The sequence below is a fragment of the Pteronotus mesoamericanus genome, unplaced genomic scaffold (genome assembly GCF_021234165.1).
Source record: "Pteronotus mesoamericanus isolate MK-2021 breed Mesoamerican mustached bat unplaced genomic scaffold, CSHL_Meso_final contig_41, whole genome shotgun sequence".
NCBI lineage: Eukaryota > Metazoa > Chordata > Mammalia > Chiroptera > Mormoopidae > Pteronotus > Pteronotus mesoamericanus.
Genome location: NW_026555152.1, coordinates 6878052 through 6905996, shown reverse-complemented (window position 1 = coordinate 6905996; position 27945 = coordinate 6878052). Strand labels below are relative to the sequence as shown.

Below are 27945 nucleotides of genomic sequence, written 5' to 3'. Positions count from 1 at the left end.
AGCAGAAGTGAAAAACGTCTCTTTACTTCATTCCTGACTCCAACCCTGCTCTCCAAAGGTAACTACTATGAACCATTTCATGAATATTTCCTCAGACTTTTCTATATGTATACAAATATGTGCGTGTTTTTAGGAAACTTTTCTCATTTTACTTAAGAGTTCCATAATCTATGTGTCTTTATTCTAAATCATTGTCCATTCCAAGCTGTAAGCTGCAAATGGTAGGATAAATGTATTTTTAAGTTAATCTACACAGACCTGACCAAGAAAACACCTATTGTTGATGGATTTATGGGAGCACTTGAGTTGGACAAAGGGGTGGGAGGCAGAGACCCTGAGGTCACCGAGAAGGAAGCGTATGTGAGCTGCAGGGAGGAGAGCCAGTGGCGCATAGGCCTACTGGCTTGACCTGCCAGGGTGCACACACTCACGAGGCTGTGAAATCTCTCACATGTGAGTTGTCTGTGCCATGGGAGGGGAGAGAGTTGGGGGGCGGGCAGGAGGGTGGAATGTGGGCTGGGCCAAGTTTAGAATTACAATTGCTACAGGGGAGTTGGAACCACACTTTAAATAGGCAGCACCTTCCTCTTCCCTCTTAGATAATTCTTCCCCTCTCTGGACCTCTGGCAGCAACTTCAAGCAGGTTGGTAACATTTTCTTCTCTTCTTTTTCTGTTTGGTGGGGTCCACAGGACTTACAAAGAAAAGATATTTTGATGCTCTCCTAGAAAATATTTCTGACATTTATGTGTACATATGCAGAGAGTATACACTATTTTCTTTACTTCATGAAACTTCAGTGGCTGTTGACTTAAGGGACAATGTGATTTGGAGAAAAATTATCCTAGATTGAGAGGAAAGACATTTGGGATTAATTCTAAGAAAATGAAGGCTTCTCTGTGAAACAAGATAAGATTGAAAGGACAAAGAAATGTTGACATGATTGATGAAAATAAAAATTTGAATGTCTGTGATTCTACTAAGTGCTTTCATATATATAGTCATTTCATCCTTATAGCTAAGTATATCCTATCAATTTTCACTTTTACAGATGAGAAACTAAGTTTCAAAGTAATTATTTTTTTTCTGAAGTCAGGCAGTGAGTGGCAGGACACAAAGCAAAAATCTGAAGTCAGGCTTGTTTGACTCTATACCTCACGTCATTTCAACTGCATGATGCTGCCTCTGAGAAGCGGTGCTCTAACGAGGCCGAACGGCCCAGACTGGATAGGGACAGTGTTTCTCCTGGAGCCTGCGGGGATGAAGAAGTGAAGGGAGATGGTGTGCCGTCATTGGAATACAGCCACCAGACGCCAAAGGGAGGGCCAGAACCCGCACAAGACATCAGCAACCTTCTCTGAAGGACTGAGGAGTCCTTGGAAACAGCTGCTTGGGCGTTTCCTTCTTAGCCCACATGTGGAGTTCATTCCCTAATTTATCAAGTAAGCCAAGGTGCCTACTCTTCCCTGACATTCTGGATCCCTTGGGTAGCTCAGCTGGGGCGGCTGGGCTCCAGGAGAGCCTGTGCCCGGATGGGGCTCCTGCTGAGTAAGTTCTGTTAACATGAATTTTTCTTGAGATGTAGAAAAAAGTTTATTTGTCCACTTTTCCAGAACAGGGACTACTGTATACAATCAGGGGAGAGTCGTTAGAAGATGCTTATATTAGACATGCTGATAAACCTAGGCAGCCAACGTGACCAAGGGATATAATTGAAAGAATAGGAACAGAGTGAGTTCAAGTCCTGGCTGTGCCATTTATTAGCTGTATGGCAGCAGATGTTGTTTAACCTCTCTGAGCCTCCGTCTCTTCATTTACAAAGCAGAGGTAATACTGCTTACATCTCAGGGTTGTTGTATAGATTAAATGAAAAAAAAAATGTATGTAAAATGCTTAGTCCATAGTAGTTACTCGCTAAATGTGAGTCACATCCAGTCTTATCTTCAATCCCATGAGAGTCTAGAATAGGACAATGAAGCGTTTAGAATTGTTCTTTATTCATTTTGTGTTGTCTTCTCTACTGTAAGTTTCCTACATTTGTCAACACCAAAAAAGAAAAGAGCCCTGAATTTGTCTTTCTCTTATGCTGATTTCAGAGAGAGCTGGAGGGAGTAGCTAGGAAGGTCAGCTCATTTTATTCAGAGCTCCTGGTCCCACTCAACCTCTCTCATTGCTTTGGAAGGATTTTGTTTTAAACTGGCTTTTATTTTCATATTACAAAATATAACATATTCTTTGATAAATGTATAGAAAATATAGATAAGAAAAATATTTCTATATTCCAACCACTGAGAGAAAAACATTTTGCTGAACATCCTAATCTTTCAATGCATATAAATATAAAATATTTTTCCAGCCTAATCATATTGTATGTCCTGTCTTATAACTGTCTTCGCTTCACATCTTAGGAACTCCACTTCATTCATTACACTTTCTTCTGCAACACAATTTTTAATGGTTATATAGTAGTACATTGTGTATATGTGCCTTAGCTTAATTAATTAATCTATTTGTCATTTCGAACATTTCTAATTTTTTGCTGTTATAAGCAATGGACATCTTCAAGGCCAAATCTTTACCCACAGTCACAATTATTTCCTTAGAATAAATTCCTGCAATGGAAATTGGTGGCCTTGAGGATTTATAAAAATCCCATCCCTTCAGTGGCCCCCAGCATACAGAATGGAGAAACTTCAACACATGCTACTGCAGGCAAGGCTAGTTGTGGGGTGTCAGGGGGAATTCAGGCAGTCCCGAGCCTGTGGGAATCCTTCCATGTCCACAACCCCAATCCGAGAGAATGTGTAGTGGAAGCAACATCTATACTCCAGTATCAATCTTTCTCCCTGAAACAGGAAAGGAATATATATTTTCAGCAGCTGTCACCCAGCCTCTATCAATAAGAAGTGCTAAGGAGGGCAGGGGTCTGCAGGCAGGGGAAGAGGAATTCACTCTCTTCCAGTGCATTTATTCCTGTGGACATTTCCTGGTGAAGGATGGGGAAGGGCTGCCCTTCCTGAGTTCCCAGCAGTGACAGAGCGCCCTGCTTGTTTTCCAGGTGGGATGGATAGCCGGGTCTCGGGCACAGCCAGTAATGGAAAGACAAAACCAGTGTACCCAGGCATGGAAAAGGCGGAAGAAGGTGGCACCCTGGAGCGGGGGCACTGGAACAATAAGATGGAGTTTGTGCTGTCTGTGGCCGGGGAGATCATTGGCCTGGGCAACGTCTGGAGGTTTCCCTATCTCTGCTACAAAAATGGGGGAGGTGAGAGCCACTGCACCGCCCACCATCCCTTGGAAGGAGGATTCCTCCACGTCCTGCACTTACTACCTCCCTGGGGAGTCCCATTGACACATAAAATACTGGAACTGGAAAGACCCTTCCTTAGATGTCGTTAAGGACAACACTGCAGGAGACTGAGACAGATCACATGGCTTCCCCGGGGGGGGGTTTTCTCTTATAGCGTGGTTCACAGAAAGTGAGTGCAGGCCTGAAACCCGATGGATTAGAGTTTGGATTCGGGCTCTGCTAGGTACTCTCTGCATAACCTTGGGCAAGTTGCTTGACTCCTCAGAGCCTCAACTGCTGCTCCTGTGAATTGAGATAGTAATACCTGCCTTTTAAGGATGTTGTAAGGATTAGAGATAATGTATGTAAAGTGCTGAATAAATGGTAGCTATGTTGAAAATGATATTGACAGCAAACTGCCCCATGGTCTTGAGATTCCTTAGCTGTGGATTTGTGTCTTCCTCCTGGTCTCTGGTGCCGTGACTTTCCCTAAGCCGTCACTACCTAACCCTACCAGCGTCGTAACCTTTGATACCAGCGGTTCTTCTTTTATACATTTCCCACTGGAAATGTATGTGTGGAGCACTAATTCTAACTCTTTACCTCTGGTTCTTTGTTGGCTTCTCATTCTCCTCCATTCTCACCCCTGGGGTAACTTTGCTACCCCCACAGCAGTGGTGGTAATTTTCCTACACTTACTTTCAAGGAATCCCAGATCACTGCTGTGGGAAGCCCCAGAGGGCCTTCACAGGTACTGAGGGTTGTGGCTGAGCAGTGGGTTGGGAAGGTCTCCTTGTTGATAGTTGGGCTCCCAGGTCTGGTTTTGAAGTGAGGCTGCAGTCAAGGCTGGAGGAAGGAGAAACACAGAGGCAGGTCACTGGGGAAGATGCTGAGGGAAGTAGTAATTTTATGGGTCACAGGGATAGAGAATACCTTAATGCAATGCCTCCCCCTTTTCTCAAAATTTTTTATTGATTGATTTAAGAGAGAGAGACATCAACTTTTAAAAAGATTTTATTTACTTATTTTTATAGATGGGAAGAAAGGGAGAAAGAGAGGGAGAGAAACATTGGGTGAGAGAAATATCCACCAGTTGCCTCGCACACGAGCCCCAGCCAGGACTGGACCCACAAACCAGGCGTGTGCCCTGACTAGGAATCAAACCTGCAACCTTTCGCTTTGCAGGACGACAATCAACCAACCAAGTCACACAGATAAGGGCAAAACGTCTATTTTTTATTGTTCTACTTATTTATGCATTCATTGGAAAATCTCCCTTTTGCAGGGGAGTAGAAGCCTCCAAAATGCATCAAGCTCATCTCACAATGGTTTTAGAGAGAGTGAAAACCTACAACACAGAGTGGAGGTGGGAAGAATGGAGGAGTGCACAGAGAGATGCTGAGTCCATGGTGTTCTTCTCAGGGTTGCGGCAATTGGGGACTGGCTCTGGGACTGCAGGTCAACTTGTGTTTTTCCAGAGGAGTAGGAAGCGCTGATATGTCTTTTCTCTCCAGGAACTTCTGGCCAGCAGCCTGAAATCACAGAACTTTGTTCAGGCTGCATTGTGAAAGAAGAGGGAGGTCTTTTTACTTTTGGCCTAGCCCTGGACACCCCACGTGTTCGTTTAGGAATTTAGGCCTGAACACTGTCCCTTCAGAGGATAGGGTAGAGGGATGGGCTGGTGGAAGGAGAAGGAGGAGTCTGGGGGCCTAAGCTGGGCATTGAGTCTCTGAATCTGGAACCTAGTAACCAGCTTAGGGCCCCATGTGGCAGAAAGCTTAGGTAGTGAGCAGCTTTCTCCAAGCTTCTCTGGAATTGGGCAAAGGTTGGCCTGGGAATTAGCAGGAATGGCATGAAGAGGAGGGAGAGAGTAGAGTGATCTCCAGGTCTAGTGCAAAACCACTAGGCTGAAGAAGGGGAAGTAAAAGGCCCAGTGACAGGAGCAGTAAAGTCTAGAGTTGGGGTGGGAAAAAGATCTGAACTGTTGATATAAGTTTGAGAGTCATTAGACTTTGATGGCATAAGAAAGAGAGCAAGGACCTTTAAAGATCTTGCAGAAGGCGAGGAACTACCACAAGAGACACGGGAGGGGAAACCAGTGAAGCAGGAGAAAAATCAAGAAAATAAAATGTTTGGGGGTAAGTAAAGCAACACTCACAGGGAAGAGGGAGAGAGAACTAAACAAAAGCCACAGGTAGCTTAAGAAAGATGAGAAATGAGAATTGATTATTGGATTGGGCAGTATGGAGGTCACTAGTGACTTTGTCAGAACAGTTACAGTGGAGTGTGAGGGCAAAGACTGGTTGCAGTGGGTTTAAGATCATAGGAGAGAGAAGAATTGGAAATAGGAAATATGGGCTATTTAGGCAAAACTCAGTAGGAGGTGAAGTTTGTCTCTTCTCTCTGTAGCCTCCCTCCTATGGGGAAGTAAGCCAGTATGAGTGCTGCATAGTGGTAACTGTGTACCTGTGTGTCCAGTGGTGGTGGGGACAGGTGGTGCCTGGTGACGTTTCTCAGAAGCTGCACATTTTAAAAATATTCTCACCTAAGGATATATTTACTTATTTATTTTTGAGAGAGAGAGACAGAGACATTGATTGGTTGCCTCCCATACGGGTTCCAACTGGAGTTGGAACCTGCAGCCTTTTGGTGTACAGGATGATGCTCCAAGCTACCAAGCCACCTGCCAGGGCTGAGAAGTTGCACATTTGAATTATTCCCCCAGCTCTCCACCTTCAGCTCCCTGGAGGGAAAAGGAAATCATGTTTGCTTTTCCCTCCAGGGCCTGTCCCATTAAAGCTCCTGCCTCGGGGATGAGACTCTGGATAACCTGAGGCGCGCTGTGGGGAAGGTGGTAGGAGAGGGTTTTGGCAATACAGTTCGAATTGGCCAGGAGGGAATTGAAATTACTTGCCTACTAATCTCAGTTCAGACAAAAGCAAACCATCTGCTGACATTTTATACTTAATTTCTAAGTCCACGATGCTGAAAACCATAGACAATTGTTACCTGTGCTGAGACTCTTGTTTTTGCGAGTCATAGGCCACCAGCTGGAGGCCACCTCATGTGGGGACAGGTGGTGGCCTTCCTGGCCCCACTTCCCACCCTCTTCCCTTCTCATCTTCTGTCTCTGAACACCCACATCCTGGGTGCCTCAGAACACGGGCCTTTCAGCTGGACCCTTTCTGGCTCCTTGGATCCTGGTTGCCAGCAGTCTGAGTTGTCCAACACCCAGAATACCTGGGACTGCAGACCCCCCTTAGGCTACAGCAGAGTGTGCCACAGCTGGACGCCGCAGAGCTAGGGCGCTTAGAGCTGAAGGGCTGTCGGGGAAGGGCAGCAATGAAGCAAACCTCAGCTCTAACTCTAGGGAGAGAGCATGGGGACACCCCTGTGAAGGGGACTATGTGGCAGCTGGCATCAAGGAACACTATTCTCCTTGATGCAGTTTGTAGATAATTAAGGACAAAGAGAAACAAGAAGTCCTTTTCTTCCATAAGAATAACAGTAGTATGTGACAGTTTGGCACCATTTTGAGTTAAGTACTTAACACCCAGTACTGGACAGATTAGTGTAGATTACAGCACCCATAGATGTACACTCATTGCTGTGTGGCTCCTGTGGACTATCATCAGTTTATGTCTTTTAAAGTGTCACCTGGGACATTACAGGTGACACCATAGAGTGTGCTTCTGAGAAGGGCGGCAAAATGACGCCTTTCTGGGGTGGACATGTGGCCTCTCCCGTTCCATGGGGAAGAATGCCAGGGCACTTTAGAATTTTGGGAAGAAGCTGAACATGGTGGGCATGGGGGGAGCAGCAGGTAACTGACACCAGCTGCCGTCTCCAGGACTAACCCCATCTTTTAATGGTGGTGTCAGGGCGTGGGTGGGGAGAGAGGCAAGGGTCTCACAGGACTCCCCAGTCTGTACTTGCATCTCTCTTGGGCTCCATCTTGCCCCTCACTTCTTCTCCACTTTTAGGGCCTGTGTCTCTGCCTGGTGGGTGTGGACCTTGTCCCTGTGGCAGGCTGCCCAGGTGCTCAAGGAGGCAGCCGGGGGCGGGGGGACAACTGACCAGAGGTAAGTTAAACATTGGCTTGGCTTATTGGGAAAAAACAAGTAGCTTAAAGATGGAGAGGAAGGGCTTGTGCTAGTCTTAAAACTCACCTCTCCTCCCCTCTCCTCCCCTCTCCTTCCCTCTCCTCTCGTCTCTTCTCTGTAATGTTTCCAACTCTCGGCAGTGACTGTTCATATCATCCACTGGGTTATCTCTTCCTTAATTTTCCCCTCCGGTCCAACAAGACTTGGACTGATTTATATACATATCAAACTGAATTGTTTATGATCTCAATTTCTTTGCCCATGTGGTCGGTGAGTGTTTCCCTCAGGGCCTGAATTATGGACACAGAGGTGCAGAAGGCGAAGAACTGGAGAACTCTACTCCCCCATTGACTTTGTTTTAAGCAGTTTTATTAAGGTATAATTGACTCACAATAAATTGTACATATTCAAAATATACAATTTGATAAGTTTTGACACATGTACACACCCTTGAAACCATTACCACAATCAAGATAATGAACATAGCCATCACGCCTCCAAATTCCCTCCCATCTCTTTCTCCCACCTCTGACCTCTGCCACCCATCCCAATTCAACCAAAGATGTGTTCTTTTGCAATATATACATTTTGCAGCTTTATTGATATATAACATGTACAAGTTTAACATGTATGACATGATTTAATACATGCGTACATTGTGAAATGACTACCATGATAAGTTAGTTAACACCTCCATTCCCTCATATAATTACCATTTTTTTTGTGTGTGGTGATAACATTTAAGATCTACTCTCTTAACAACTTAAAGTATATAATTCAGTAGAGTTCACTGTAGTCACCATGCTGTACATTAGATTTCTAGAACTTACTCATCTTAAAACTGGAAGTCAATATCTTTTGACCAGCATCTCCCCATGTACCCCCCACCTCCCCCCACAGCCTCCAACAACCATATTCTGCTCTGTATTTCCATGAGCCTGGCTTTTTAAGATTTTACTTATAGAGTGAGAGCATACTGTATTTGTCTTTGACTTGTTTCACTTAGCATAATGCCATCCATGTTGCTGCAAAGGGCAGGATTTTTTTTTTTATGGCTGAATAATATTCCTCTGTGTGTGTGTGTGCATGCATCTGCTGATGGACGCTTAAGTGGTTTCCATGCCTGTTTCCTGACATTATACTTTAGTTTGCCTTTCTTAGAATTTTATACAAATGGAATCATGCAGTGTATACTTTTCTGTATCTGGCTTCTTTCACTTAGCATATTGAGATTCATCCATATTTTCATGAATCAGTAGTTAATTGATTCTTTGTCATTACTGAGTAGTATTTTATTATATGGGCATACTACAATTTGTTTATTATGTTGATAAACATTTGGGTTGCTCTCAGGTTTCAGCTATTACAGGTAAAACTCCTAAGAACGTTTGCGTATAAGTCTTTCCATAAACATATGTCTTCATTTCTCTTGAGTAAACAGCTAGGAGTGGAAAACTGCCACTTTTCTAAAACGGTTCTACCATTTTACCTTCTTGCCAGCAGTGTATGAGAGTGTCCGTTTTTTCATATTCTTGTCAATACTTGGGCAGTCTTTTTCATTTTAATTTTTCTAATTGGTGTGCAATGTTATATCACTATCATTTTCATTATATTTCCATAACAGTTAATGATGTTGAATATCTTTTCATGTGCTTATTTGAACCCATGTATCTTCTTTGGTGAAAACCTGTATAAATCTGATGATTGTAAAAAATGGTTGTTGGTTTTCTTGCTATTGAATTTTGAGACTTCTTTATACATTCTGGACACAAATCCTTTATCAAATATGCATTTTGAAAATATTTTTTCTCATTCTGTCTTACATTTTTCTTTTTTTATAGTATGAAAGCAATATATTCCAAGTTTCAAATATTTGACAAGTTCTGTAGAATCTCTTTCATCAGTATGTGGAAACTTCCAAACTTCATGATCTTCTGCCAGCTAGGACTGGGTGTCATTCACTGGTTTGAGGCCAGATCCACTTCAAGGCATGTTGTGGTGGCGCAGTATTGGTGGGATGATAAAACGTGCAGTCAGGTCCTGTGTGCAGAGTGCTAAAGCTCCAGTGTTTTGGATGCTAGAGAGGACACTCCTTTTTCTGACAAGCAGGGAAGTAATGGCAGAGCCGACTACTAGAAGACGGTCTTGGTGTTATAACTGGTCTTGGAGGCAGTATTGCAATTCTACTCCTGTGAGTGAAGAGACAACCTGGCTTAGCACATTTTGCATCATCCTTACAATGTAGATGAACAAACCAACATTTTTTAGCAAATTTGCAATTGGGGAAAGCTTTGCCAAGCGAAGCAGGGTGTTGGTAAGCACATTCATCCCCATTTTTACAAGCAGCGCAGTACTGGCAGTGCTTGAAAAGTGTTTCTGGTTTCTGTGCCACACTCAGTCCATTCCTCTCAGCAGGACAGATCTGCAGAGTTTCTGCCCTTACTGATCAATCTGCAGTCTGATGACCAGTGCCTCTGCTGAGTTCTTTGACCTTTTTTCTATGTTATCTCCTTTTGTTTCCTCTTCTTTAATGGGGGAACTTTTTCTAGAGGCCCTGCTTAGCCCCTGGACCATTTTTGTCAACAATTCTTCAGAAGTTCGAGTTCTGGGAGCAACTGGGTGTCTGTTTCTGTGAGACTGTAGAATAGTTAGTTGTTTTTGTTACAGATTCTTGAGCTTCAGATATAGCCTTCAAAATTAGATTCTTGTTAGCTTGTTCAGAAGGAAGAAATGAAGCGCTGGCCAGTGTGGCTCAGTTGGTGGGAACATCCTCCTCTAGCCGAAGGGTTGCGGGTCCCATTCCTTTTCTGGAGTGTGTAAGCCCCAGTCTGGGTATGGATGGGAAGCCATTGATTGATATTTCTCTCACACATTGATATTTCTCTCTCTCCCTTCCTCTCTTTCTAGAAGCAGTGAAAAAAAAGTCCTTCTTTTTTAAAAGAAGGAATAGTGAGGTTCTCCTCTCTGGCTTTGCTGGCACTGACACATTGTTGGAGATGCTTCCTGTTATAGGACCCAGATCATCATCTTCCTCCTCTTCTCCATCGTGATTGAATTTATTTTTTTACTTTAACAACTGAACTTGCCACAGGCAACCATCCCTTTTGAAAGTTTTCTTCCTCAATACTCGTTTATTGTTTTTTTGTTTTTCTGTTTGAAGAAGGGACTGTAGGTCTCTTCTAAGCCATTAAGAACTGGTTCACACAAAGTCCTGTTTCATATACCTGGCTGTTCTGTATAATGAGTTCCTTGACGGCATAAATACTGTTTCGTTGCTATTAAAATGTTTAAATGAACACCGCCATCTGCAGTTCGACTCGCAGGTTGTCGATAAATTTCAATAGAAGGGTGAGAAGAACCATATATAAGGGTCACTGTAGATATTTCTGAGATAAGGGATTCTCCTGCATAAAATCGATGTCTTCATCAATGGGATCATCTAGTTCTGGCTTAATATCAGTCACATCTTCAGGGGGTGCTGGCTCCCTCAGAGGGTTCACTGTTGACATCAGTCAGGTTGCAGCTCCATCATCATAAGTCTGTCTGACATTGGTGGGTTTTGCTCCTGTGGACTTGAAGAAACTCTGGACTCTCTTTTCTCAGGTCTTGTGCTAGAAACTGCAAGGGGTGGCACTGCAGCTTCCTGCCTCTCTCATCTTCTCCGTATCATCCACTGAGTTATCTCTTCCTTAATTTTGTCTGAAGGCATGCTACTGTCAAATATGTTGGTATCAGAAGATTTTGGACTAGAGGGGTAGGTAGTAACAGAGCGAAGTTCATCTAATACACCGTGAAGCCACATGAGGAATCAAATCGTGTCGATCCCTGGGAACAGGGTCAGGTCCTCTGCCATTTGGTCCTGACTGATCTTGTTGACCACCGTAACGTGGTCAGGAAGTTCTTCATTGACCCATGGCAGAAGCAACTGCCAGAAAGCTCTAAACATCCCATGTGCAAAATAGTTCAACACAAGTTCCTAATTCTTGCAATCTACCCTGAATGGCACTGTGAATCTTGGGAAGAATTGATATCTAAGCAATATTGAGTCTTCTGACTCATGCATAGAAGGGAACTATGCCTCATCGTTTATTTAGGTCTTTAATTTTCTCTCAGCAATGTTTTACAGTTCTCACATCTTTTGTCAGGTTTATTCCTATTTCATTTTTGATGTTATTACGAATGGGGCTGATCTTGGTGCCGATCTCTGGGACTCCCCGGGAGGCGGCCGTGGTGCTTCTCGTAGCCCAGCCCTGAGCTGGCTCCCAGCTCCCAGCCCCGTAGCCACAGCTACCACCATTTCTGGCTCTATTTCTCTATTTTTCTTAACAGTGTCTTTAGAAGAGCAAAGATTTTAAATTTTGATGAAGTGCAGTTGAATCAATTTGCCCTTCTATGAATCATGTTTTTGGTGTCACATTAAAGAAATATTTTTTTTCCTAGTTTCCTAGTTTTAGGTTTTACATTTGGGTCTCTGATTCATTTTGGGTCAACTTTTGTGTATGACGAAGGTATGGATTAAAGTCTATTAAAAAAATAGATTTATTTATTTAGTTTTTACAGAGAAGGAAAGGGAGAGGATGGAGAGAAACACTGATGTGAGAGAGAAACATTGATCGGTTGCCTCTTGTACACGCCCTGATTGGGGACTGAACCAGCAACCCAGGCATATGCCCTAACTGGGAATCAAACCAGTGACCTTTCACTTTTTGAAAGGATGCCCAACCAACTGAGCCACACCAGTCAGAGCAAAGTTTATTTATTTATTTTTTTAGTGTATGAATATCCATTTTTTCCAGCATCATTTATTGAAAAGACTACCTTTTTCCCCCCTAATGAATTGACTTTACACCTTTGTTGAAAATCAATTGTCCACATACGTGTAGGTATGTTGCTGGACTCTATTCTGTTCCATTGATTTGTTTATTTTGATACCTAACCCACAGTGTCTTGATTACCATAGCTTTATGATAATATGAAAATAAGGTAGAATTAAGTCTAAAACTTAGTTCTTATTTTTCTTAGTTGTTTGGCTATTTTATTTCCTTTGCATTTTCATTTGAATTTTAGAATCAGTTTGTCAATTTCTGCCAAAGAGTCTTTGAGGATTTTGACTGGGATTGCAGTGAATCAACATGGGAAGAATTGATATCTAAGTAATATTGAGTCTTCTGACTCATGCATAGAAGGGAACTATGCCTCATCATTTATTTAGGTCTTTAATTTTCTCTCAGCAATGTTTTACAGTTCTCACATCTTTTGTCAGGTTTATTCCTATTTCATTTTTGATGTTATTATGAATGGCATTATTTCTTAAATTGAATTTATAATTTTTTGTTGCTAGTGTATAGAAATATAATAGATTTTAGTATCCTGATCTTGTATCCTACAAACTTGCTAAGCTGACTTATTTGTTCTAGTAGCTCTTTAGTATATTTCAAAGGATTTTTCTTTTCCTTTCTTTTTAAAAACACTTTATTGAGATCTGACACACAGTAAACTGTACATATGTGATGTATACAACTTGATGAATTTGGAGGTAATATCTGTCACCTCCAAAAGTTTCCATCTGCCCTCTTTAATTTTTTTTTTTGTGATAAGAGCACAATGTAAGATTAACCTTCTTAGTGAGTTTTTAAGGAAATGATAAAATAGTGTTTACTATAAGCAATATGGTATACAGTAGATCTCTAGAACTTACTCATTTTGCATAACTGAAACTTTGTACCCTTTGACCAATGCCTGCCTCTCCGTTTCCCCTTCCTCAGTTTCTGGTAAGCACCATTCTCCTCTTTGCTTCTATGAGTTTGACTACATTAGATAACAAAGAACTTTATACGTAGACTATCATGTCATTTGAGAATAAAGCAGTTTTATTTCTTTTCCAATCTGAATAACTTTTAATTTATTCCTTGTCATTTTTTGCCTTGGCTAGAATCAGTATTTGTGGAAACAATGTTAAATAAAAGTGGTAAGAGTAAACACTTTTGTCTTGTTCTTAATCTTAGGAGTTAAGCAGTCTATCATTAAGAATGATGTTATGTGTAGGTTTTTTTGTAGATGCCCTTTATCAGATTGAGGATGTTTCCTTCTATTCATCATTCACTGAGAATTTTTTTTTTAATAGAGATGGCTGTTAGATTTATTAATACTATAAATTACTTTAATTGTTTTTTGAATGTTAAAACAACCTGTATTTCAGGGATAAACCCCACTATATAATGTATTATTCCTTTTATATATTGTTAGATTTGATTTGCAAAAATTTTGTTTAGAATTTTTAATCTATGTTCATATAAGATATCAGTCTGTAGTTTTCTTTTCTTGCAATGTTTTTGTCTGCTTTTGATCAAGATAATGCTGGCTTCATAGAACGAATTGGAAAGCATCCTTTCCTTTTAAATTTTCTGGAAGAATTTGTATAGAATGTATTAATTTTTTTTTGTTAAATGTTTGGAGAATTCCCTAGTGAAGTCACTTGGGTCTGGAGTTTTCTTTGAGAGAAGGTTTTAAACAAAACCAAAGAATTTTCTTTAATAGAAATAGGGCTATTTAGATTACCTATGTCTTCTTGAGTAAGCTTGGGTAGTTTGTATTTTTTAAGAAAATTTACCTTACTTGTTACATTTATTGGCATAGTTAGTCATATATTTTCTTGTTATCCTTTTAGTACCTATAGAATCTGTACTAATGATACTTTGCTCATTTGTCATACAGGTAATTTGTGTCTGTCTCCTAGAAGTTTGTCAATTTTATTGATTATCTCAAAGAACCAGCTTTTTTCCTTTCATTTTCTCTATAGTGCTCCTGTTTTCTATTTCATTGATTTCCACTCTGATTTTTATTATTTCCTTTGACTTTGAGTTTCATTTACTCTTATTTTTCTCATTCTTAAGATGGAAGCTGAAATTACTGATTTGAGACTTTTATAATAACATTTGGTGCTATAAACTCTCCTTCTAAATGCTGCTTTAGTGTTATCCCACAAGTTTTGGTATGTTGTGTTTTCATTTCATTTGATTTAAATACTTTCTTACTTCCCTTTTGATTACCTCTTTGTAACTTGGGGTATTTAGAAGTGTATTACCTAATTTCTAAATATTGGAAAATTTTCCAAGTGTATTTGTCTTATTGATTCTTAATTTAGTTAGAGAACATAATTTGTATGACTTGAATCCTTTGAAACTCAAAGGCTTTGAGATTTATTGAGATTTATTTTGTGGCCCAGAATATGGTCTATCTTGGTAAATGTTCCAGATGCACTTGGAAATCATGTATATCCTGCTGTTGTTGGATACAGTTTTTTTCTAAATGTCAAGTAGGACAAGTTGTTTGATGTGTGCTTCAAATATTTTATATTTTTATTTATTTTCTATCTACTTATTTTATCAATTATTTAGAGAGGGATATTGAAATTTTAGACTTTAATTAGTAATTTATTTTTCTCTGCAGTTCTAGCATTTTTGCTTCATATATTTTGCAGCTCTGATATTAGGCACATATGCATTTAGAATTGTTATGTCCTCTTGTCGACCTCTTTATCATAATGAAATGAACTTTTTTATCTCTGGTAATATTGTTTGCTCCAAAAGCTACATTGTGTTATATTAATTTAAACACTCAGCTTTCTTTTGGTGAGTATTAGCATGGCAAAATTTTTCCTATCCTTTTACTTTTAACCTATTTGTGTCTTGATATTTAAAGTGTATTTCTTCTAAGCAGCATATAGCTGAGTCTTTCTAGATTAAAAAAAAATTTTTTATTGTTGTTGAAACCAATCTGACAATCTCTATCTTTTATTTGGGATATTTCAATTACTTATGTTTAAATGCAGTTGTCAACCTTCTCCAGGAAGGACATACAGAGAGTCCATAGACACATGAAAAGATGTTCAACATCACTAGCCATCAGAGAGATGCAAATTAAAACCACAGTGAGATACAACCTCACACCTGTCAAAATGGCCATCATCAACATATCAACAAACAACAAGTGCTGGCGAGGTTGTGGAGAAAAGGGAACCCTAGTGCACTGTTGGTGGGAATGCAGACTGGGGTAGCCACTGTGGAAAACAGTATGGAATTTCCCCAAAAAACTAAATATGAAACTACCTTTTGATTCAGCAATTCCACTGCTGGGATTATACCCTAAGAATCCTGAAACACCAGTTCAAAAGAACCTGTGCTCCCCAAGGTTCATAGCAGCATTATTTACAATAGCCAAGTGCTGGAAACAGCCTAAGTGCCCATCGATAAATGAGTGGAGCAAAAAACTGTGGTACATTTACGTAATGGAATACTACACAGCAGAAAGAAAACTCCTGCTCTTGGCGACAGTAGATGGACAGCAGGATGGAACTGGAGAGCGTTGTGCTAAGTGAAATAAGCCAGGGAGCAAAAGAAAGATACCGTATGATCTCACCTACAAGAGGAACCTAATGAACAAAACAAACAGGCAAAATAGTACCAGAGGCATGGAAACAAGGCATAACAGAGGGGGAGAGTTGGGGGAGGAGGAAGGAAGGGGAAGAGACTAGTTAAGGAACAAGTGTACAGGACCCGTGGACATAGACAATAGGGTGGGGACTGACTGTGGGAGCAGGGGGTGGCGTTGGGCGGTAGGCAGGGCAGGGGAGGGAAACGGGGGAAAATTGGAATATCTGTTATAGAACAACAATAAAAAAGAAAAGAAAAGCTCAGACAATTTTTTTTTAAAAGAAGGGGGAAAAAAACCCTCCATTCCCTCTTACACTTTGCAATTCTAAATTTTAGGCACATCATGATACACTGAGAAAATAGGCTAATTCTACTTAAATTTTAGCCATTGCAAAATTGTCCAGGTTTTTATTTGAATAGCAAGAAAAAGCAAAACAATGCCAACTACTTGCTACTATTTTCTTTGTAGAAATAGAGACAGGGTCAGTCTCTTGGGAGACATGAGTCTGAGATTTGTACAAATAAACTATGTGTGTTCTTATATAAAAAAAGAATAAATGCAGTTACCCATATAGTCAAGTTTAAATTTTTAAAAATTTTATTTTTCAGTTACAGTTTACACTTAGTATTAGTTTATTTTAGTTTCAGATTTACAGCATGGTACCTAAACAATTACACAATTTAGCAGGTGATCCCCCTGATAGTTCTAGTGCCCACCTGGCACCACACACAGTTCTCACCATATTATTGACTGTATTCCCTGTGCTGTACTTTACATCCCCGTGACTGTTTTGTAACCACCAATTTCTTAGTTAAGTTTAAAGTTATCATTTTTCTATTTATTTTCTATTTGTCTTATCAGCCCTTTCTTCCCCTTTTATTCTCTTTCTGCCTTCTTTTTATTTTATTTTATTTTATTTTTTCCCATCACCATTTCTCCCCGCATGCCCTTGTCCACCTCCACCCACCTCCTTCTGCCTTCTTTTAGATCAGTGATTTTCACCTTTTTTCATATTATGGCACACACAAACGAATTAATAAATACTATAAATTACTTTAATTGTTTTTTGAATGTTAAAACAACCTGTATTTCAGGGATAAACCCCACTATATAATGTATTATTCCTTTTATATATTGTTAGATTTGATTTGCAAAAATTTTGTTTAGAAATTCTAAACAAAACAAATTCTAACAAAAATTTTGTTAGAAAAATTCTATGGCATGTCAAAAATATATCATATTTTTGCTGGCCTGCCAAAAAAAAAAAAGTATAATTTTGATTCATTCACACCAGACAGCTATTGTTGTGTTGACTGCTGTCATTTTTTAATTTGACAGTCTAAGGGAAAAGAGGTCAGTGCCCCTGACTCAAAGTCAGGCAATGTGAGAGAGAAAGAGAAACATTTATCAGTTGCCTCCTCCTGGATGCATGCCAACAAGGGATCAGGGATCAAACCTGCAACCTAGGAATGTGCCCTGACCAGACATGGAACCTGCAACCTTTTGGTGTACGGGATGATGCTCCAACCAACAGAGCCACTCAGCCAGAGCTGTTGCATGTTCTAAAAAAATTTTATGGTACACCAGTGTGCCTGTTGTGGCATACCAGTTGAAAATCGCTGTTTTAATTAATTAGATGTTTTTTATGATTCCATTCTCAGCTTTCTTCTTTGTTGGCTTATTAGCTATAAGTCATTTTGTGTTAATTAAGCGATTGCTTTAGGTTTTGTAACATGCATCTTTAATTTACCAGTTTATCTTCAAGTGATGTACCACGTTACAAATAAGAGCCTCACAATAATACACTTCCATTTCTCTCCTCCTGACCTTTGTGCACTTTGTTACATTTACTTTTTCATATGTTATAAAGTCTATATTTCATTGTTATTATTTTTATTTAATCTGTCATTTATCTTTCAAAGAGATCTGAATAATTGGAAGTTCTTCAGTATTTACCTATGTGTACAGTTAGCATTTCTCATGCTCACCATTCTTTCATGTAGATTCACCTTTCTCTCCAGCATCATTTCCCTCTGCCCAAAGGACTTCCTTTAACATTTCTTGCAATGCAGATCTGCTTGCTGGTGATGGACTCTTTCTCATTTTGCTTGTCTTAAAAAGCATTTGTTTCACTTCCATCTTTGAGCAGTATATTTATTGGGTACGGAATTCTAGCTCGACAGCTTTTTTTTTCCTTCAGAACTTTAACAACTGTGCTCCTTCATCACTCTCTTCTCACCTGCATTGTTTCTAATGAGAAATATGATGTCTTTCTTACTTTGGTTCCTCTCTACATGTTTTTCCTCCCTCTGGTTCCTTTTAAGATTTCTTCTTAAAAACTCTTAATCACTAGTTTAAATAAATTTATAATGTCCCTTGTTCAGATTTCTTATCTGGGGACTCATTGAGCTTCTTGGGTCTGTGGATTTATAGTTTCTATCAAACTTGTAATAATTTCAGCCATTGTTCCTTCAAAAAATTTTTGACCCCTCTCTCTCTTGTCTCCTTCAAGGCTTCAATTACAAGTATAAATATGCTGCTTCAAGTTGTCCCACAGCTCACTGATATCTGTTTTTTGTTTTGTTTTGTTTTTAATTCTCTTTTCTCTCTTCATTTTATTTTCGATAATTTTGATTTCTTCGATTCAAGTTCACTAATCTTTTCTTCTGCTATGCTAATCTGCCAATAATCCTGTCCATTGTATTTTTCATTTCATGCATTTTGGCTTTTATTTCTAGAAGTTTAATTTGGATCTTTTCAATATCTTTTATTCTCTGTCTAACATTTTGAACATATGGAATACAATTAAAGTAACTATCTTAATGTCCTCATCTGCTTATTCTAATATCTGTGTAAGTTATGGATTGGCTTCAATTGATGATTTATCTACTAATGATGAGCAGTTCTTTCCTCCTCCTTTCTTTTCCTGGTAATTTTTGATTGAATGCCAGGCCTGGGGATTTTTACTTTATTGGTTGCTGAGTATTCCTGTATTTCTATAAGTATTCTTGAGCTTTTATTCTGGGACCAGTGAAATTATTTGATCCTTTTGGGGTTTGCAGAACCAGAGTGATGCTCAACCTAGGGCTAATTATGCCCCACTGCTGAGGAAATGCCTTCCCCTCCCAATGCCCTTGTGTCTCCAGATCATCCAGCCTGGCTGGTGGGCACAGTCACTCTTCCAAGCCCCGTGTGAGCACCGTGACCTCAATCTTTTGAATGCTCCTTTGTCCCTCACTTTGGGTAGTTTCCTCTCACATCAGTGCTGACAAGCACTCAGTTGAAAGCTAGAAGGGGACACTCTACAGACATTTGGATCTCCCTCTCTGTGCAGGTCTCTCCTCGCTGGTGCTCTATGAACTCCCCTGTCTACTTTCCCAGCAGATGAAGGTCCATGGTGGAGAGGATGCTCTTAGCACTTCTAGCATCAGTAGACTTGTCTCATCCAATGATTATGAAAACAAAAGCAGAACAAATTACTAAAGGGAAATATGATTTCAGCCCTCTAAAATTTCCTATCTAACACTAAGAGCAATCATTTCCTTGAAAATAACTATAGTCTATGGGCTGTGTTAATGCTCCTAGGTATCATTTATCCAATGAGCTCCTTGTTATTGCCACAAGCTATGTGTTATTTAGGCAATAATTGATGAGGAACAAACCTTTGTTTAGATTAAAACTTCAAAGTGGAAAAAAAGGGCAGTGGTTAGGTTTTAGGTATCTTGGTGACTCTTGATTTCTGCTACAGCTCCAGACACCTGGATAGATGTCCCCTGCAGTTTTTCATGACCCACACCCTTAGGATTCTGATGGGGTGGAAATGGGAAAAGATGACTGTGGACCATGAGGAGGCCAGTGCCAGGTAATGGACACCCTGTTTCCCACCCACAGGTGCTTTTTTCATCCCCTATCTCATCTTCCTTTTCACCTGCGGCATTCCTATCTTCCTCTTGGAGACAGCACTGGGCCAGTACACGAGCCAGGGAAGCGTCACAGCCTGGAGGAAGATCTGCCCCATCTTTGAGGGTGAGTAGCTGTGTGCCTGATTCCAGTGTATCCGCGCTTGGGATTAGAGACCTTACTTGAATTGACGGGGTGGTTTAGCAGCCATGCTGACTGAGTAACTCTGTCCGTTTATGAGCCCAATACCGAGCTAATCACCCAGTCCATCAGAGTGTGGAGAAGATGATGATGAGGATGGGTCAAAGGCTTTAGGTTAAATAAGGAGAGTGCAAAGCTATTTTAGTTACATATTTTTAAAAGCATATAACAATGATTTGTATTTTCAAAATATATTTAATCAATTAGAAAACATTTTAAAAGAGAATTTTAAGTGAAAAAATACCATTATTAATTCTACCATCTTGATACAACAGCTATTTAAAATTTAGGATCTTTTAGTTCAAGTTTTTTTCTATGTAGGATTTTCTTAAGTTTCTATTTTGAAATAATTATATGTTTACAGAAAGTTACAAAAAAAGCACAGAAAGGTCATGTGTACCTTTCACTTGTTTTCCCCAATGGTAGTATCTTACATAACTATTGAATAATATCACAACCTGGAAATTGACATTGGTACTAACATCCATAGATGTCATTGAGATTTCACCAGCTTTCCTTGGACTCATTTCTATAATTCTGTGTCATTTTAACACGCTATGTGTGTGAATTTGTGTAACCGCCACCGCAATCAAGATACAGAACTGGCCCATCTCCCACAGACCCCTGTCGTGCTACTCCTCTATAGTCATATCGCCGCTCCCCACCGGCCCTACCTCTAGCTACCACTAATTTGTTCTCTATCTCTAGAATTTTTTCATTTTGAGAATGTTGTATAGGTGGAAACATACAAAATATAACCTTAAGAGGTTGGCTTTTGCACTCAGCATGATGCCCTTGATATTCATCCAGCCTATTTTTGTAACAATAGTGCACCCCTTTTTATTGGTGAGTACTATTCCTTGGTATGGATAGATCACAGTTTACTTAACCATTCACCCATTGGAGAATATTTGGATTGTTTACAATTTGGGGGGGAGGAGGTTATTTCATTCTTTCTGTCTATAGGAGGTTTACATATCTATTAATATGGAAACAGTCTATATCTCTGTTTTATAGTTAGTATTATTTTCCATTTTCTACACAATTATTGAATGATTATATAAGCTTCCATCAAGTAGATATATCATAATTTACTTAACTATTTGTTTTGGGATTTTCCTATGTTCAAGCACTTACAAAATTATTACATTCTGCTAGTATGTATATTTGCTGAGACAGATCCCCCTTGCCTTTTGGGGAATTATTTCTTTGGTGTAAATTTGCAGGATTAGGATCACTGGATCAGATGGATGATCAAGTTGATGCCCCTTAATATGGCTTATTAAATTGTCCTGTGGAAGTGTTATACTGACTTACAATGTCACTAGACGTGAGTAGGGATCTTTCCCGAATGTCTTTAACAACTCTGAGTTATGTGTGGTTCCCAAACTTGTCTGATATTGGGACCACCTGGGGACCTTCAAAACATCCTGAGGTCTGTACCATACCCTCAGATTGATATTTAATTGGTCTAGGGTATGGTACAGGCTCTGGAATTTTAAAAATATCCCCCAGGTAATTTTAATATGAAGACAAGTTTAAAATTTATTGAGTTATATGATTTGTAAAAGGCTGAGGGAGCACGCACACTCCTGCCTGCTGGGGAGGGAGGGGAGAGAGCAGGCGCCCAGGCTCCCGCACTTCTTGTTTTAGGGCACGGACTGTGGAACACAGACCCGCTCCGAAGCAGGGGCAGGGGGAGTGTGTGCTGCGCAGTCTGTCTATTGTCCCTAGCTCAATTCTGCTCTGTGCCCCTGCAGGCATCGGCTATGCCTCGCAGGTGATCCTCATGCTCCTCAACACCTACTACATCATTGTCCTGGCCTGGGCCCTCTTCTACCTCTTCAGCAGCTTCACCATCGACCTCCCCTGGGGAAGCTGCTGCCACGAGTGGAATACAGGTGAGGTCACTTTTGAGTTTGTTTCCTCCTGCTGCTCTGCCACATGAGCCAGGGTTACAATGGTTCCAATATCCCAGGCACCCAACTTCCCAGTCATAATGTAGGGCCCACTAGAAATCTGCCAAGTGAATCATGGAGATACTACACGAAAGATGAGAGTGAGATTTCGCCAGCATCACAGGCAAAATGTCAAAGAATTTTTTAAAAATGTATTCAATACATGTATTATGAATTCATGTATTATATAGATAGAACTGTTTATGTAGTTTAGCTATTTATTTATCCCAGTTTGAAATATTGTTAGTGTGCTAGATTATGTATATACTGTTTGTTCATTTTTGTTTCTCATGCTTTCTGTCTGATACTATTTTGGGTCTTTGCAACTCACAACTCATCTGAATTTAGCCAGGAAATAAGCTGTCTTGTACGTCATCGATATAATTTGTAAGAACAATTAATTTTCTCTTGTGCCTGTAGAACTACAGGAGCCACCTGTGGCAATAGATCTGCTGACTCTAACAAACTGAAGTAACAAAAACTTAAAAATACCTGGGGTAGTGGTATCCAAAAGAACTTTCTGAGATGCTGTACTCTCTGAAACAGGAGCCAACGTGTGGTTATAGAGCACTTGAAATGTGGCTAGTGCATGTGAAGAACTGAGTTTTTTAAATTTTTATTTATTTTAATTAATTTAAACACGAAGAGCCACATGTGGCTGGTGGCCACCCTTGGACAGCGCAGATGAAGAGCATCCTGGACACACGTCCTGTTTGGGTGTCAGCACCGCATCTTGCACTCACAGCCACATACCTTTCAAGGCCTGTCAGTGAGGCCCTACCTATGCCAGGATTAATGTTTCTTGTTCAGATAAGTTACTCAGTTCTGAACTGGAGTTTGAACCTTTTCCTGGCCAGGGAGGCACATTTCAGCAATGGATCGCGTCATATTCAAGGTGCCTCTTGTCCTCAAACTTTCTGCTCCCTTTCTACACACACATTCCCAGGCTGATCTCCGCTACCATCCCCATGCCACCATTTTTTCTCTTTTTTTAAAGATTGTATTTATTTATTTTTAGAGCGAGAGGAAGGGAGGGAGAGAGGGGGAGAAAAATATCAATGTGCAGATACCTCTCGCGTGCCCCCTACTGGGGACCTGGCCTGCAACCCAGGCACGTGCCCCTACTGGGAATTGAACTGGAGAGCCCTTGGTTCGCAGGCCGGCAGTTAATCCACTGAGCCACACCAGCCAGGGTTCCATGCCACTGTTTTTCAAATGAAATTCAAATCTTAGAGGTACTTCCCCTGCTGCCCCAAGGTCCATTGGGTTCTTGGTAAAACCTGCGCTGACCCCTGGTACTGCTGTGGCTCCTACATGCTTTTTGTCTGTCGGTCTGGTTTTCCCACATATCAGCAAGAGCTTGAAGGCAGAAAAGATGTCTTTATCTCTATAGCCTTTGTGCCTAGCACAGTGCTGGCTACATCATAAGCACTCAAAAATATTTGTTGGATGAATCAAGTTTTAAATATATGTTATATTCTAATATTTTCTTTATATGATCTATTTTTTCCTCCCTCCCTCCCTTTATTCCTCCTTTCCTTCCTTTTCTTTTTCCCTCCCTTCCTTCCATCTATGGGCACTGAAATCACACCTGACAACCAGCTTGTCAGACCGTGATTTTATCAGATCTCAGTGGAGTTCCTCTTGCAAAACGTGTGAGTGTTCGGTGGCCTAGGACTTGTGCTTTAGGCCTGACTCTGGGTTGATTGGAGAGGGGTTATCTCTGAGACAATTCTGAGGCAAATGCAATACCCAAGTGTTTTGTTTTGTGACATTTTGGACATTTCTCCTAGTGAGTCTGGTTTTACTCTGAGCCTAGCATCTTGAATTCCTTAGGACACCCTGTCCCGTCAAGATGTAGCACTTTTCTTGGTGCATTGAAGCTTCAAGGAAAGTGCCATGTCTTGTGAAAAGAGTGCTCAATTGTCATTGTCATTCGACAGATACTGTTGAGCTCCAACTACGCCGGGCTCTGTTCTAAGAACCTGGGATGTGCTAAGGTACAAAAACGAAGGTCCCTGCCTGCATGGTGTTGTCATTCTAGTGACAGGAGACAGACCAAAACACAAATAAGTGAGTAACAGGTGTCATGTTAGAAGAAGCGTTGTGGGGAAAAATAAAACAGGGAGGAGGTTTTGGGAGTTTTGGGGGGTGTAATTTTTTTTAAAAAGATTTATTTATTTTATTTTTAGAGAGAGGAGAAGGGAGGGCGAAAGAGAGAGAGAGAGAGAAACATCAATGTGTGGTTGCCTCTCAAGCGCCCTTCACCAGGCACATGCCTGCTTTGCTGGCTAGGTTCTTAGCAACCTAGGCATGTGCCCTGACTGGGAGCTGAACTGGTGACCCTTTGGTTCACAGGCTGGCACTCCATCCACTGAGTCACACCAGCCAGGGCTGGGGGGTGGAATTTTAAATGGGTCATGAGCAAAGGCTTTGCTGAGAAGATGACATGAGTAATGATGTAAAGGAGGGTGGGAAGGGAGCTGCTGAAATACCAGGAGATAGACACTATGGCCCTGGGGTACCAGAGCCTTTAGCACCCAGGGAACAGCAAGGGGTCCATGTAACTGGAGCAGGTAAGGAGCAGTGGGAGGTGAGGCCAGAGGTGAGTAGGGCCTTGGAGGTGATTGTAGGGGTTTTGGCTTTTTCTGTCTTCGTGAGATAGGAAACGCATTGGAGAGTTTTTCACTGGGATGTGACATAAAATGTGACTTAAATTTTAACAATACCACTCTGACTGCTACATGGAGAGCTGGCCAGGGAGGCAAGAGTAGTGACCGGAAGGCAGCTGGGGAGGCAGGAGGTGATGGCAACATGCACCAGGGTGGTGGTGGTGAAAATGAGAAAAATCAGATTCTACATATTTTGAAGATAGAACATATACACAACTCACTGGGCTGGATTCTAGCCCTTGCTTTGTCACTTATAAGCTAAGCGGCCATTTCTAAGCAGACACACTTTCTCCATGTATACAATAGGGAAAACACTGTCTTAATTTAAAAAAAACAAATTTAAGACTTTATTTATTTATTTTTAGAGAGGGGAAGGGAAGGAGAAAAACGTCAATGTGTAGTTCCCTCTCACATACCCCACCACTGGGGACCTGGCCCACAACCCAGGCATGTGCCCTGACTGAGGATTGAACAAGTGACCCTTTGGTTCGCAGGCCTGCACTCAATCCACTGAGCCACACCAGCCAGGGCTGTCTTAATATTTTTGAAGAGTATTTCACTAATAAAATGTGAAAAACACTGTGAACACTCTTTGTGAAACTCCAAAGTCATATACAAGCAACTAAGAGCCACTGTTTATTGAGTACTTTACAGAAGTGTTTTCCTTTAATCCCCTATCAGTCCTACAAATGGATATTCTCTCCGTTTTAGACAGGAGGGGTATGAGGTCTGGAGGGACACACAGGGAATAACTGGAGGGCCAGGACGTCAGGCAGAGCTTTCCTGCACCTGTCCCTCTGCGCTTTAGCAACTTGGCCACATCACTTTCCTGGAAGGTTTCTTACTATTCCTCAAAGGTGGTGACTTTATACACAACAGTTACCTGGAGATATTTGTATACTTTAAGCAGATGGCTTAAAAATCCTGATGCCATCTGATCATGCTTTAATAAGAATATGACCTCAAACATTCAAAAACTGATGAATAAAAGCCTATGGGAGAGGGTGACATAGATTTGCTGAGGCTGTATGCTTAAGGTTTTGCATAGATACCTTCAGCCCGGTTCCTTCCAGACACCTTACTTCCATCCTCCTGAAATTTCACACCAAGTACTGGCTAACAATTTTTCTTTTGCTTCCTTCCCTGGGACCCATGGGTAGAACACTGTGTGGAGTTCCAGAGGATCAATGGCTCCCTGAATATGACCTCTGAGAATGCCACCTCTCCTGTCATTGAGTTCTGGGAGTAAGTGAGGCCCTTTTTTTTATTCCATTGTGGGCTGTGTGCTTGAAGGAAGGGTGCACGGGTGGGTTCGTGCAGTGGTGACTCTAAATGGATAACAAGGGAAGAATTTCTGTTGCCTTCTTTGGGGGCCCTGTCACTGAAGTGGCTTTTTTCTGTTGTGCCTGTATTCGTGGTTAATGCACGACTGATTTCAGAGATGAGAATTTGGCAGCTCTCCTGCCTTTCCTCGCCCACATGCCTGCCCCCATGTTAGACAGTACATACATACACACACACACACACGTGTGTGTTCACACTCCTAACCACTCTCCTCTCTTCAGCTGCACGGACATTGTCTCTTATCTTCCCCTCTCTCTAATACTGCTACTCACCTAGGGCATGATTCCTAATATCAAAATATCCTAATACCCTGGTTGAGAAAATATGTGTTCGCACCTCCTTCTCTAGGTTAAATTGGTACTCAGCCTCCCAGAGCAAACTTACTTGGGAACAGTTTATATTTGCCTCCCTTTATCTCTACCCTGTCTCTGGGCAAAGGAGAGCCTCATGGGTTTGGACAAAAAGAGTGGACAAGCCGTTGGACAAGAGCCTGGAGGCAGGGCTCTGCTGCCTGAGCCGCGTGGGCTGCGAAATGGAGGCCGGCAGCGAGAGTGGAGCCCGTTTTACTTTCTCTCCCCAGGAGGCGAGTCCTGAAGATCTCTGATGGCATCCAGCACCTGGGAGCCCTGCGCTGGGAGCTGGCCGTGTGCCTCTTGCTTGCCTGGGTCATCTGCTACTTCTGCATCTGGAAAGGGGTCAAGTCCACGGGCAAGGTTCATGCCGGAGAGTCCCTGGCCCTTTCATCCCGGGACTCCCTGCCTTCACTGGGTGTTCGGTCCCCTGGCAGTTCCCTAAATTGTGCCCTGGCCAGTGGGAGGGAATGACCCCATGGAGATTTCCTTGACTCTGTGCCTCTTCTGGGTTCAATCCCAAATTCTTCTGGTCTTTGGGGGAAAGTAAAAGGAAGAGAGAGAGAGAGAGAGAAAGGACACTTCTAGAGGAATTTGCTCTTGGAATATACCACATATGTGGGCACATTGCAAAATGAACAGAGTTCATAGCTTCCTAGTTTGTTCAACATTTCTTTGGGGGGAAAAAAAAATGCCATTAAGACCATTAGTCTCAAAATGATTCTTAGTCAATCCAAGAAGTTGGGAGGACCCTTGCCTCGAGTGTATGAGGTGTTAAGAGGGCATTCTGAGTTCTTCTGGACTCTCGTCCTGGAGACCTCTGCCAAGGCTTCCTTTCTAATCTGGCTGCCTGGTTGCACTGAGCTTGTAAGCTCTGTGGGGATAGCGATCATGTGTTGCAGATCTTTTCATACCTGACAACCCTTGCCATAATTCCAAGCATAGCTATTAGTCTAAGTTCATTCAGTCACTTGTCAAATACTTACTGGCTCTGCGTCGGGGCAGGGGGAGTGCTTGAGGCTGGAGGGAGTAGGGAGCGGAGAGGCTGTGGGCTCCCAGCACAGGGGAGGTGGTGCTGCACAGCTGCTGGGGTGAGGGGGCAGGAGCAGGTGAGAAACTCCTGGGGTCTCTCCTGCAGGTGGGAGCTCCTGGCCCTGCCTCACTGCTGGGTCTCCGGCCCCCTCCCTCCTTGCTCATGAGTCTCTTTTCTCTCATCTGCCCCTTGGCCAGGTGGTGTACTTCACAGCCACATTCCCTTACCTCATGCTGGTGGTCCTGTTGATTCGAGGGGTGACACTGCCTGGGGCCGCCCAAGGGATTCAGTTTTACCTGTATCCAAACCTCACCCGCCTGTGGGATCCCCAGGTAAGAAGCCACAGACAAGGGCTGTCACGTGGCTCTGGAGGTGCTTGGGCTACAGACCTTCCCTGCGCCCTTGGGCCATCCCTGCGGTGGATGGGGAGGGTCTCAGACATCTGTTAGCCGCTGTTTGCAGTCCCCCCCTTGGCTCATAGCTGCCAGGAAAGCCAGAGGGCCCTGAGGCCTAGTAATATTTCTCAGGGGCAGCAAATTCATCACTAACAGATTTTATTCAGGGGCTGGACCCTTTCCCCATATCTACCCATCCCCTTTTTGCATTTTTTCCCTTGGCAATCTTATTTCACACCTCGCTTCCCCTCTCTTTCTTAACCTCCCA

The 27945-nt window shown here is 41.7% G+C and overlaps 1 protein-coding gene and 1 pseudogene across 2 annotated transcripts in view; one reads left to right on the top strand and one right to left on the bottom strand.

The window, feature by feature from the left end:
* The first annotated feature begins 3062 nt into the window (after nt 1-3062).
* SLC6A13 (solute carrier family 6 member 13) overlaps nt 3063-27945 on the top strand; it is a 36985-nt gene continuing 12102 nt past the window's right edge. Inside the window, exons 1-6 of one of the 2 annotated variants that reach the window (XM_054577068.1) lie at nt 3063-3264; nt 19716-19850; nt 21686-21826; nt 25716-25800; nt 26480-26612; nt 27480-27614. In XM_054577068.1, the coding sequence (XP_054433043.1) occupies nt 3063-3264; nt 19716-19850; nt 21686-21826; nt 25716-25800; nt 26480-26612; nt 27480-27614 (831 nt within the window). The remainder of the gene's footprint in view (nt 3265-19715; nt 19851-21685; nt 21827-25715; nt 25801-26479; nt 26613-27479; nt 27615-27945) is intronic. The other variant, XM_054577069.1, reaches the window with a different exon arrangement.
* LOC129073444 (zinc finger CCCH domain-containing protein 14-like) lies at nt 9346-11337 on the bottom strand (annotated as a pseudogene).